General features: G+C 36.0%; 1 protein-coding gene across 5 annotated transcripts in view; it reads left to right on the top strand.

The window, feature by feature from the left end:
• The window catches only part of RYR2 (ryanodine receptor 2), an 828134-nt gene that overhangs the window by 521912 nt on the left and 293652 nt on the right, over positions 1 to 12570 (top strand). For 4 of the 5 annotated variants that reach the window (XM_036753924.1, XM_036753927.1, XM_036753925.1 and 1 more), the window contains 2 exons: positions 2313 to 2456; positions 8295 to 8568. In XM_036753924.1, coding sequence (XP_036609819.1) covers positions 2313 to 2456; positions 8295 to 8568 — 418 coding nt within the window. The remainder of the gene's footprint in view (positions 1 to 2312; positions 2457 to 8294; positions 8569 to 12570) is intronic. The other variant, XM_036753926.1, reaches the window with a different exon arrangement.

Raw genomic sequence — 12570 nt, 5'->3', positions numbered from 1 at the left:
AAATATGCTTCTCTCTGACTGCCGTTTTTTGGTCCAGAGAAGAAGATTAATCATGTTTATAAATTAATGTACTTTGTATATTTTAAAACAACCCTTGTATCCTTTTTTCTAGACTAAGTATCCCCTTCTCTTTCAGTTATTCATTATTCAAGTCACTCAGAATATGCTATAGTTAAATTACTGCTTCTTTTTCAGGGTTATGGTTCACTTTACTATGAGGATTGTGCTGAATTTTTTGTTTAAAGTTTTTGGAAGTGATTGAAAAAAGCCAAACCCATTACTAGTAGCATCACTTTACGTAAAGCTGGTTTGAAATTTAATAAATTTTCAAATTTTTTACAATTCTAATGATATGTACAATTTAGTGAGGAAGATAAGAATATTTTTCTTTCAATTACTATTTTTAATTGGGAAGACTATAATAGCTTAACTTGCAAGATAATTCACTCAGATTTTTTGCTTTTTTCTTTATACATAATGTAATATTTTCAAGGGTCATTATTTTAATTCACCATTTTTTGCTTTAAAATTTTGAATTTTGTTGTAAAATTATACTGCAATTTTCCCTAAACAGTTTTTAGAAACTCAGTAAAATACACTGACCATCAAGATTGTTAGAAGTAATCCCAAAGTATAGATAGCTGACATCATAATTGTATTTCATCTACATTTGAGATTTATTACTGGAACTTGTTTCGTAAATCTTTCTTTTCATGAAGAAAATGTTGAATATTCACACTTTACTCTCATCTCTTTTCTCAGTGTTACACAATTCTCTCTCATGAGATTCAGAACAACATTTTTTGCCCAGACCCGTGGTGTTATTAGGTTGGGGAATTCTTTATATGGAAACTCCATTAATAAGGATTGGTAACTTATTAATAGTGGAAAAGTTAAGAAATAGATAGATGGCATTGATTTTGTATGTGTAAGACAGACTTGCTGCCTACTATTTGCTATACATTGTTGTATGTGTATGCATTCAACAATTCATTCTAGCCCATTAATACTCCTTTGTGTTCTGTTTTCCACTCCTGCTGCTGCATGAGCTTCAGGAGTTCTACAGATGCTGATATGAACCTGTGTGGGATACAGGAAGACTTATTATTCCTATTTTTAAAGTTACACTAAGGGAGATGTGTTTCTATGATATCAAGTTAAAACTTGAAATTAGTTTTTCCCTGAAAGGTTGCTATAAACTGTGGTTAGATTTTATAGTGCTCTTAATGCTATAGCTGAGCCTTATTATGAAAAAAAAAATAGGTTTTAATGGGCTATCCCAGAAACTGTTTGTAATGTTATTTCTACCAGAATATATATTCTAAATTTTAAACAGCTTGTTTTGAAATGAATTTCTGTAAAACCTTCTTCAGCATATTGAAAATAGCATTTCATTCTATTTGTGTCCGTGTGTCCATAAACCTTTTAGAAATGGGTCACAAAATAGCTGACCATTATTCTTAGTTGCTAGAGGTGAAATGGAGGGCAGGAGCTAAGGAGTATTGAGAGGACCCTCTTCTAAAACATCTGCCATATACATTTTAAAGATTCATTACCTAGTTCTTCTTTTAAAATTGTACCCCAGATTTTTAAGACTATCATTCATGGATTCTTTATTGTGAATTACCTAAATTGAATAATCAGACTGCTTTCTTGCTAACACCTAACTGAATTCAACTAATTACTGAAAGGCAAAATGTTGATGGGAGGGATAATTTTGAAAATTGGAGGGGAATAGACAAAATTGGAGCCTTGAGGATCCAGAATGTTCTAGGCCCTTTGTAGGTAAGGGTGAAATAGCTGCCAGGATGTGGGGAAGGGGTCCAGAGTCTGGGTTCGCAGAGAATCATTAAACATGGCACTAATAACACCAGTTCATATGGCTGAGGAACATCCTAGAATAATGGTAGGATTGTCTGCCTGATTCATATTGTCTGCTGTAACTCTGAGCTCACAGGTGATTTTCATAGCAATAATGATAATAATTGACCTTTATGTAGCAACTTAAAGTTTTTTAACTGCTTTATGTATACTTCCTCTTTTGATAACAAGAAAAGCATAGTCATAAGGGAATCAAAAACCTGCAGGTGAATATTATACCCTAAAGAGGCAAAGATGTGCCTGGTAGTCTGATTTTACAGTGGGAAGGTACCATAGGTGAATATTCTCTGCATTAAAGTTTTAATCATAACCTGGGTCATGAGTGTGTTCCATGCTGATAAAAATCACTTTCACCTAAAATAGATAGCAAGGTCTGCAGCCAATTTCTGTTTGCAAAAGATGCCTTATTTCTTCTGCCTTTTATATTTTAGGAATTGAGCTGGATGAAGATGGAGCTCTGGATGGAAATAGTGATTTAACAATTAGAGGACGACTGCTTTACTTGGTAGAAAAAGTGACATACCTAAAGAAGAAACAAACAGAGAAACCAGTTGAAAATAACAGTAAGAAGCCCTGTAAGCAGTATTAAATAACAGTGCTTAGAAAATAAATGATATAACTATTTTTTAAAAAATGTAATTTCAATTCCTCTCAAGAACTAACCTTCAGAATTCAGTTAACTCCTAATAGAGCAGACTCTGAAGGTCAGCCAAGACTGACCTTAAGCATGAGGTGATTGTAAAATAGCCTTCCTAAAATCAGTCTGGATGTTAATTTTGTTTTATCTTTTCCTTCTGCATATCTTTAACTTGTAACAATGTAGTAAAATAGATTGCAGACTTTTAAGACCTAGTGTTAATTTTGTCAGTGAATTGGGCTGCAAAAATAATGTACAATGAAATATAGACATTGTTCTTAAAAATTTTAATATTTTGAAAGTCTCATATACCATGATTGATTTAATTTAAAACAAATGATAAAGTTTGTAGTTTCATGATATGCTTTTTTATAGCATATATTTCACTTTAAAAATAGAATGTGTGATTATAGTAAGATAGAGAAACAAGGAAAAATGAATCTCTTGCTTTTCCTCTCTCTTGGGCACCAGGAGCTTCTAGTGACCCAAATTAATCAGATTAGACATTAATCAGATTAATCAGAGATAAGAACTCTTTGATATTGGCTTTAATACCACTAAAAGACTTCCATCTTCTTACTAAAACAATGAAAATTGCCGACTTCTTTTAGTGGCTTAAGCATATTCCTAAATAATATAGGAGTCTTTAGTGCTACTTAAAATATGCAGAGATGATATTTGGCAATTTCCTACAGCCACTTGTGCTCCGTTGAGTCATTTGAGGTTCAGTTAATTTGTTGTAAAAGCTGTCGAGCTTATCTATTTAAAGAATGTTACTATATCACATCAAAGAAAAAATACTTTGAAAAAGCTGTAAGTAAGAATATTTTTCACTCACAGTTAAGATTTCCTGGTAGAAGGGATCAGTATTCACCTCTTTGTTGTTTAGGGAAAAAAAAAAAAGAATTGTAGAACAGGCAAAGGATATATGTAAGTGGAAACTCTAGAGAGACAAGAGGCATCCTATATTTTTTGCCAGTTTGTAGAACTAAGATAAATGACAGAACAAGGCTGCTGGGCAGTTGCTAAAATAAGTGGGAAATGGCAGCCAAGAATAGTATTTTGCTTTTGCTGAAGCATATTTTTCCTTTAACAGCCATTAGTTAGAGAAATGAAACTCAATACCAACAAGGAAAGGATTTAAGCATATGACAATTGAAATTCAGATTCTAGCAGTAGTCATTAAATTTTAGCTATCCAACTGAAAAACAGCAGAGCTTCAAACTTCATTGTTGCTTTTTAAGAACTGTATATTTAAGCTAAGAGAACCCCAGCTTTTATTAGATGGCAAAAACTGAGGAAAAGTTGAGGAATAACAAAATGAGCTAGGTACCTTCTTTACCTAGATAATATTTTTCTTTTGCATTCTTGCTTTAGATAAGATTGTTTCTTGTTTCTTTACATGAATGATATAGTTCTTTGTTTATAATATAGTTTTTTTCCCCTAGCAAAAATATACTATATAGGGTGTTCCAAAAGTCTTAATTTAATTTTAAGCCATTAGTAAGTCAATAAATGTGTAGTAAGCATCTTCTGTATGCCAGGCAGTGTGTTAAGTGCTGGAAATACAAAAATAACTAAATAAAGTCCCTAACAGAAGAAACTCACAGTATAATGGGGGGAGACAGCAAATGAAAGGAAATTGTAAAGGGATGGAGGGCAGAGGGAAGGTACCTGGTGCACAGAGTTATAATAGTAAACTCCCATAAGAATTTAACTGTGCAGGAAATAAAGGGATGGTTGGCTTGTGCAACCTTCTTAAATGGATATTCTGGGAGACTTATTCAGATTTTTCTGTTGCTCAGATACAAAAATGCTACTCTGTCCTACATTTTCATCAGAAGAGTCAAAGCAGTTCAAATACTGATAATATCTATTTGCCATAGGTACCCAGTCTGTGGTATACCAGCAATTAATATTTCAGAGAGCTATTAATGATAGAGAGTTGGTGAAAAGGGGCAGGGTAAACACTGGTATAGATGGCAAATCACATAAAATTATTTTCTCAATGGTAATTCCTCATATGATATTTGTGTGTGAATTAGCTAGTATTAATAACTACCTACTGGCACTCTATTAAACACTAGATACAAAGAAAAGCAAAAGGCTATCCCTATTCTGATGAAACTTACGGCCTATTGGGAGTAGAGGGAGATAGCATGTAAGAAACTATGTACAAAAAAGATATATCTAAGATAAATTATAAATAATCAATAGATGGAAGGAATTGGCATTTAAGGAGGATCAAGAACGGCTTCTTGCAGAAAATGGTACTCCAACTGAGACCTGAAGGATGCCAGGGAAGGTAGGAGGCAGAGATGAGAATGAAGAACTTTCCAGGCTTGGGTGGACAGCTAATGAAAATGTTCAGTTAGGAAACAATATACTGAGAGGAACAGCATGGAGGCCAGTGTCCCTGGGTCAAAGTATTTGAGGTAAAGAGGTGCTGGGAACTATATGGTTGTAGTAGCAATTTAGATTTGAAGATCCTTCCCACCCCTTAATAGGCCATGTAACCTGCTTACATCACAGGAAGCCCAAGTCACATGTGGTGGTAGGAGCCTCCTGACAGGAAAGGGAAGTTGTGTCACAGGAAATGGAGAGAGAGAGAGAGAAAGAGAGAGGGAGAAAGAGAGAGTGAGCAAGCTGTTATGGCTGCTAATGGCTGCTGTCCTGATAGAGCTGAACAGGCTGACTTAGCTGTTCTGTGAGTTAGTTTTGGGGAGGTCCCCAGCAGGGAGTCAGAGAGTTTTTGGGATGGCGAGGCTTCAGGTTGTGATATTATGTGTGGAATCTTTTACTGCTCTGATAGATTGGATAAATGGCTTGTGGGATATGGTTCTCAGCTGTCTGAATAAATGGTTTCCTTCTTCTACCTTCTATGTGGAGAGTCTCGTATACTTTGTGATACAGAACCACATAGTTATGTTGACAATTGTCATCATAATTATCATTATACAATGGTATAAAAAGGCTGGAAAGATATGTTTAGGGGGGCAGATTATAAAGGGCTTTGCATGCCAACAGAGGATTTTATAGCTTATCCTACAGGTGATAGGGAGCCACTGGAGTTTATTGAATGGGGAATGAGTGAGTGAGTGTGTGTGTGTGTGTGTGTGTGTGTGTGTGTATGGGTGGGACATGGTCAGGCTTGCACTTTAGGAAGAACATTTTAACGGCAGACTGGAAGATGGCATTAAATGAGAAGAGGCTTGAGGTAAAGAGATCACCTAACAGGCTGTTGCAGTAGCCCAGGTGTGAGGTGATGAGGATCTGTACTAGGAAGGGTACAGTGTCATACAAAAGAAGGGAGCATATGAGAAAAGTGTTATGAGGGACTCAGAACCGATTAGATATGATAGAGATGGTGGTGAGAGTACCGAGTTGAGAATGCTATCTAGGTTGAGAGCCTAGGTGACTGAGAAGATGGTGGTACCCTTGACAGTAAATGGAAAGTTAGGAAGAGAGGAGGGTTTGATATAAAAGTTAAATGAGTTCAGTTTTAGACATGTTGATCTTGACTTGTCAACGAAACATCCAGTTTAAGATGTCCAGTGAGCAATTGGAGATATGATACTGGAGGATAGGAGAGAGGTTAGGGTTGGACAAATCAGAGAATTATATGCATAAAAATGGTAACTGAGTCTGTGGGAGATGCTGAAGTCACTAAATGAAATAGTAAAGAGAGAGAAGAGAAAAGGGGCCAGGACAGAGAAATGGGGGACATTCGTGTTTAATGGGTGTGATTTGGAAGAAGATCCAGCAAAGGAGAATGAGAAGAATCTGTTGGACAAGTAGGAGGAAAACTAGGAAAGGGCAGTATCACTGCAACCTAGAGAGAAGAATGCATAAAGAAGAGGATAATCTAAGGCTACAGAGTAATCAAGAAGTATGAGGGCTGAGAAAAGGCCATTAGATTTTTATTCACATACACAATATATATATATATATATATATACATATATATATATATATATGTATATATATATATGTATATATATATATGTATATATATATATGTATATATATATACACACACATATATATATAAACACATTTATACATATATATTTATATCTTTTATATATATGTGTATACATATACATATATACACATACCCATATATGTGTATTGTTGTTGTTCGGTCATGTCCTACTCTTCCATGACCCTATTTGCGGTTTCTTGGCAAAGATACTGGAATAGTTTGCAATTTCCTTTTCCAGCTCATTTAACATATGAGGAAACTGAGGCAAATAGGGTTAAGTGACTTTCCCAAGGTCATACAACTAGTTAAATGTCTGAGACTGAATTTGAACTTGGGTCCTCCTGACTCTAGGCCCAGCACTCTCTCCACCACACCACTTAGCTACACACACACACACACACACACACACACACACACGCACACACCCACACATGTAATATGTGTATGTACCTTTCATCTCATTACACATTATAACAATTTATTTTATTTGTGCAGTTATACTGTGTTCTGTTTCCCACTTGCCACTTCCTGTCATTTTTCATATAATGTTATGCATCTAAGTATCAATTTAGAAGATCCAAATTGTTCAAAATTTAATGATTTCTATGAATGAATTGAAAAGCATTTATTAAGTGCTTATTGTATTTACTGCGTTCTAGGCACTTTAAAAACTGCTGAGCATACAAATATAAAAGTGAGTCACAGGAAATATTATCCTGACAGCAGATTTATAATATAATATTTACTATATTCTTAAATACCTCTACTTAAGTGCTTATATACCTTAGTAGACAATTTCCTTAGCTTCTGTGACATCACCTCCTTCAAAAACAGTGGTTGCCTATTTGGCTTGCCCTAGGTATTGAAACTCTTAGAATTTAGATAGACTAAAACTCAAACAACTGAAACACAGTCTGTTTCCAGGGCTGTGCTTGAAGACTTTATAGGACCTGCCAGGATTTATGCTTCAGTGGTATAGCCTTTAAGAAGCCAGGGTCACCATGTCAAAATGAGGAATTGGAGTAGGACTTAATAATAGGTGTGTATATGTAAGTATTAATATAATTGCTAAATAAGAACATTCCCAAAGAAACAAAAAATTTTGATTCTTTGATAATAATTATACATCTGACATTTGTAACATTCATTACAGACTTAGTAGGATGAAGATAAGTAGAACAAAGCAAGAAGAAACTTTGAGGGAATATGAAGTTTCTTTCTAGAGATAATACATTTTTATACCTTTGAATTAGCAAACACAAATGTAAGCACTACAATTCTGGAACTGTTTCAAATACTTAAATTATGACTGTGCCTCTGCTAAGATGGAGTATAAATTTTCCCCTTGGAATGATCATCACTGTTATTAATAAATGTGTTTTGAATATAGAATATATGTGTAGCAAGTCAATAATAGCAGGTTCCATTGTGTTCCTATAATGCATGCAGCAAAAGGAGGATAAACTGTATGTGGATAATTTTTTAAAAGATGTCAAAAGTTGCAAGATTTTTACTACATGTTATTATTACATGTCTAAATATGTATTATTCATAGTTTCTGTTATATGGAACTGAGAGCATTTTTATTAATATTTCTAAAATAAAGTTTTTTGAAGATATATTTATGTTCACCATGTTATCTATTTATAAGACTTCCTCTTAGTAATTATTTTCTATGCATAATATTCTTAGTCATTTCATACTAAAATAAGACCAGGCAGTATATAGGGATATAGGAATGAATTAATCTTTTTCTCTCTTTCTCTCTTTTTTCTTGTTTTATTTTCCTAGCCACCCTTCAGCAGTTGATCTCTGAAACAATGGTCCGATGGGCTCAGGAGTCTGTCATTGAAGACCCTGAGTTGGTGAGGGCCATGTTTGTATTACTACATCGCCAATATGATGGCATTGGTGGTTTGGTTCGGGCGTTACCAAAGACTTATACCATAAATGGAGTCTCAGTGGAAGATACCATCAACTTGCTGGCATCCCTCGGACAAATTCGTTCTCTACTAAGTGTCAGGATGGGCAAAGAAGAAGAGAAGCTTATGATCCGTGGATTAGGGTAAATTGACTGACTTCTGTATAACACTTTTCCCCCTATCGATTTCTTCTTTCTTATTATATTCCAGTAGCAAATGGTATCCATTAATTTCAACTTTTCAAAGTCACCATTTGAGCATTTGGTTTTTTGCTGTTTCTAAAATGCAATGCTTTGGGGCAGCTAGGTGGCGCAGTGAGTAGAGCACCGGCCCTGGAGTCAGGAGAACCTGAGTTCAAATCCGGCCTCAGACACTTGACACATGTACTATCTGTGTGACCTTGGGCAAGTCACTTAACCCCGATTGCCCCGCCAAAAAAAAGCAAAAAAAAAAAAATGCAATGCTTTATTAGTTTTTAAATCTTTAAAAAGTACCAACATGGAAATTATTTAGTAGATAAATGTTAATTGTTTTGTAATTGCTGTCCAGAAGAGAGGAGCCAGGATGATGAAGGGCCTTGAATTCATGCTATATGTATGATGGCTGATTGGAAGAAACAAGAATGTTTAATCTATAGAAAAAGGGGGTTCAGTTAGACTTATGAGGTTAATAATAGACATGTCTTCAAGAATTTGATGAGCTGTAACTTTTTTATGTAAATTGTGCTTTGGTTTCTGTTTTAATTTTTAATGGAACAGTGGTAGCACAATATAACCATTCATTTAGAGGGCACTTGCTATTAAATATTGAGAAATGAACAGAACCTTTTTAGCCAGTGACATTAGCTTAACAAACTTAAAACAGGACAGTTAGCAGGAGATTTCCTATTGTTCCACAAGGACCAAGACTACGGAGCTCCATACAGAATCTTTTTATGTCTCTCTTGAGTTTTGTATTTGGAGATCAAATTTTCCATTGAGCTCTGGCCTTTTCATGAGGAAGGTCTGGAATTCCCTTATTTCATTGAATATCCATCTACTTGCCTGGAAAATTATGCTCAATTTTGCTGGGTAGTTGATCCTTGGTTGTAGTCCAAGCTCCTTTGCCTTTCACAATATTGTATTTCAATTTCTCCTGTCATTTAATGTAGAAGCTGAAAGATCCTGCGTGATCCTGACTGTAGTTCCGTGATATTTGAATTGTTTCTTTCTGGCTGCTTGCAATATTTTCTCCTTGACCTGTTAGTTCTGGAATTTGGCTATAATATTTCTTGGAGTTTTCAATTTGGGATCTTTTTCAGGGGGTGATCAATGGATTCTTTCCATGACAATTTTGCTCTCTGGTTCTAGGACCTCCAGGCAATTTTCTTTAAGGATTTCATGGAAGATATTGTCCAGGCTCTTTTTTTCATCATAGCTTTCGGGTAGACCAATAATTCTTAGATTGTCTCTCCTGGATCTATTTTCCAGGTCAGTTGTTTTTCCAATCAGATATTTCACGTTTTCTTCTATTTTTTCATTCTTTAGATTTTGTTTAACTGATTCTTGATGCCTCATAGAGTCATTAGCTTCTACTTGCCCAATTCTAATTTTTAATGTTTTGTTTTCTTCCTTTATCTTCTCTATCTCCTTTTCCATTTGGGTATTTTACTTTTCAATGAGACATTTTCTCCATTTATATTCTGATTTTCCTTAACCAATTCTCCGATTTTACCTTTTAAAGATTTGTTTTCCTCATTGAATTTTTTTTTCCATTTTTTCTTTTACCTCCCTAATTTGGTTTTTAAAGTCCTCCTTGAGTTCTTTCAGGAATACTTTTTTGTCTGGAGACCAGTTCACTTTCCCTTTTGAGGTTTCAGATGTGGGTGTAGTGTCCATGCTGTCCTCTTCTGAATTGGTATTTTGATCTTCCCTTTCTCCATAATAGAATCAGTTGTTTTTGAAAGCTTCTTACTATTCTTTTTCATGGTGTTTTTTTTTCCTCCTGGTTTCTGAAGTGGATCTCTGCTTCTGCGGCTCAGGGGGCTCTGTCTCAAGTTTCTCGTGTTGGGATCTAGCTTTAGGTACTATGGCCTCTGGTTTTGTGAGGTGTGAGAGAGGGGTGGTCTGGCTGCTGGGAGTCTCCTCTTCCCCAGGACTGTTCTACAGCATGGGTGGTCTTAGCTCTTGTCTGTGTTGGTGTTTGCCACTCCCCCTGTCTGTGCAAAGCCAAGTCTGGGGTCCTGGCATTAATGTTAATTAGCTCCACCCCCTGGGGCTCTGTTACTCTTGTTCTGCTGAGGTGAGGGCTGCTGGGACACCCCTCTTCCTGCATTAGTCTCCTTCTGCCACCACAGGAAGGGCCTTCTCCCCCACTTCTCTCACTACTGAAGCCCTGCTTCTGGCTTCTCTGTTTCTCCTGAGGAATTTTTCTCTGGGTTTATTCAAGGGAGGGATAAGAGCCATTTTACCTGCACATCATGGCTCCTGGAAGTTTCAAACCTTTAGACTGTGGGGTGGAGGCCTCCAGACTAGCTGCTCCTGCGGTTGCAGGCTCTGCGCTCTGACAGACTCGGTCCTGGGCTGAGAGGCCTGGGGCTTGATAGCGGCCATAGCAGGTAGTTCCACCCTGGGCCTGTTCCAGCTCCGTTGTTTTGCTCCCCCAGCACTCTCCCAGACCCACATGCTGGCTGGATTTCCTCTGCTATTGGTTTGGTCTGGTGCCACGTGCCTGGTGCTCCTACCCTTCTCAGTCTACTAGTGGCTTCTAACTCTCGCAAATCTGCTCAGATTCACTTTTTTAGATGTATGTGACAGAATTCGTGAGAGAGCTCTGGTAGTTCCTTCCTTTCACAGCACCTTCTTGGTTCCACCCCTGATGAGTTGTAACTTAAAAGAGAGATTTGACTTCTTGTAGTCAGCCCCAAAGAGTGAAATTAGGAGCATTGACTGCAAAAAAGGTAAATTTAGTTCAATTAATCAATCAACAAAAATTGATTCAGCAACTCTATGTTTCAGGCACTGTCCTAGGCTTTGAGATTGCAAATATAAAAGTGAAGGCAATTCCTGCCCCCAAAGAATTTAAATTCTACTGGGGATATACAAAATGATTGCAATTAAGCCAATATTGGGTATAAACAGAATAAAAACAGTCATTTGGCAGGGTGTACTAACAATGACAAGAGTCGGATAGGTCTTTTGAAAGACCTGGGACATGTTGAACTAAATAGATTCTAATATATCTTCTACCTCTGAAATTCTGTGATTTGGATTACTGAATGTTAGCATGGTAATTCTATTCACAGCAGATTTTAGAAACAAAGACTAATTGAACAATATGAGCATTTGTGGAGGATGGGGTTATATATGCACGTAAGACTAAAGCCAAGAATTGTGAACTTTGACATTTAATACTATTTTGTATTTGGTTGTACTTTTTTTGACTCTGGGCAGCTAGATTTCACAGTGGATAGAGCTCCAGGCTTGAGTCAGGAAGACTCATCTTTGTGAGATCAAATCTGATCTCAGATACCTACTAGCTGTGTAACTCTGATCCAAGTCCCTTAACCCTGTTTGCCTCAGTTTCCTCATCTGAATCTCAAATGGGTCTCAAAGAGTCAGACATGACTGATATTCCAAAAGGGAATTCCCACTGAATGGGAGTTTGGGCTGGATGACCTCTTAAGTAACTTTCAATTCAATAATTTTATGATTTTGTGATAATTTTTTAAAACATTTTGTACCTGTCATCAAGCTTTAAGAACCTTATTTCTATGGCACACACACACCCACACACACACATCTGTATATAATATAGGCATATATACATGTATAGGAAAATAACTATGTTAAGGAACATTGAGTATGATATCAATAACAATTGATGACTTTTTATTTTTAGCACCAAGGTTGCATACTTATTGTCCATTTAGCATCTTTAGAAGAGATTGTATTTGTAAGTTTCCTTTGATATAAATTAAAAATATACAACTTAAATATTAAAGGTCATAGAACAAAAAATTAGAAGAGAACTTTCCCAGTGACTAAGGAATGAGGGGACAAATTCAAGCAGAAAAGTTAAAATAGCTAATTTGGATTACATGAAAATGAAAAGTTATTACATGTATAAAACCAAAGCAATTAGAATATGAAAGGAAGCTGTTGCCT

The sequence above is a fragment of the Trichosurus vulpecula genome, chromosome 4 (assembly GCF_011100635.1).
Source record: "Trichosurus vulpecula isolate mTriVul1 chromosome 4, mTriVul1.pri, whole genome shotgun sequence".
NCBI classification, from domain to species: Eukaryota; Metazoa; Chordata; class Mammalia; order Diprotodontia; family Phalangeridae; genus Trichosurus; species Trichosurus vulpecula.
Note: the sequence above shows the minus strand (reverse complement) of the source record. Positions and strands in the feature narration are given on the sequence as shown.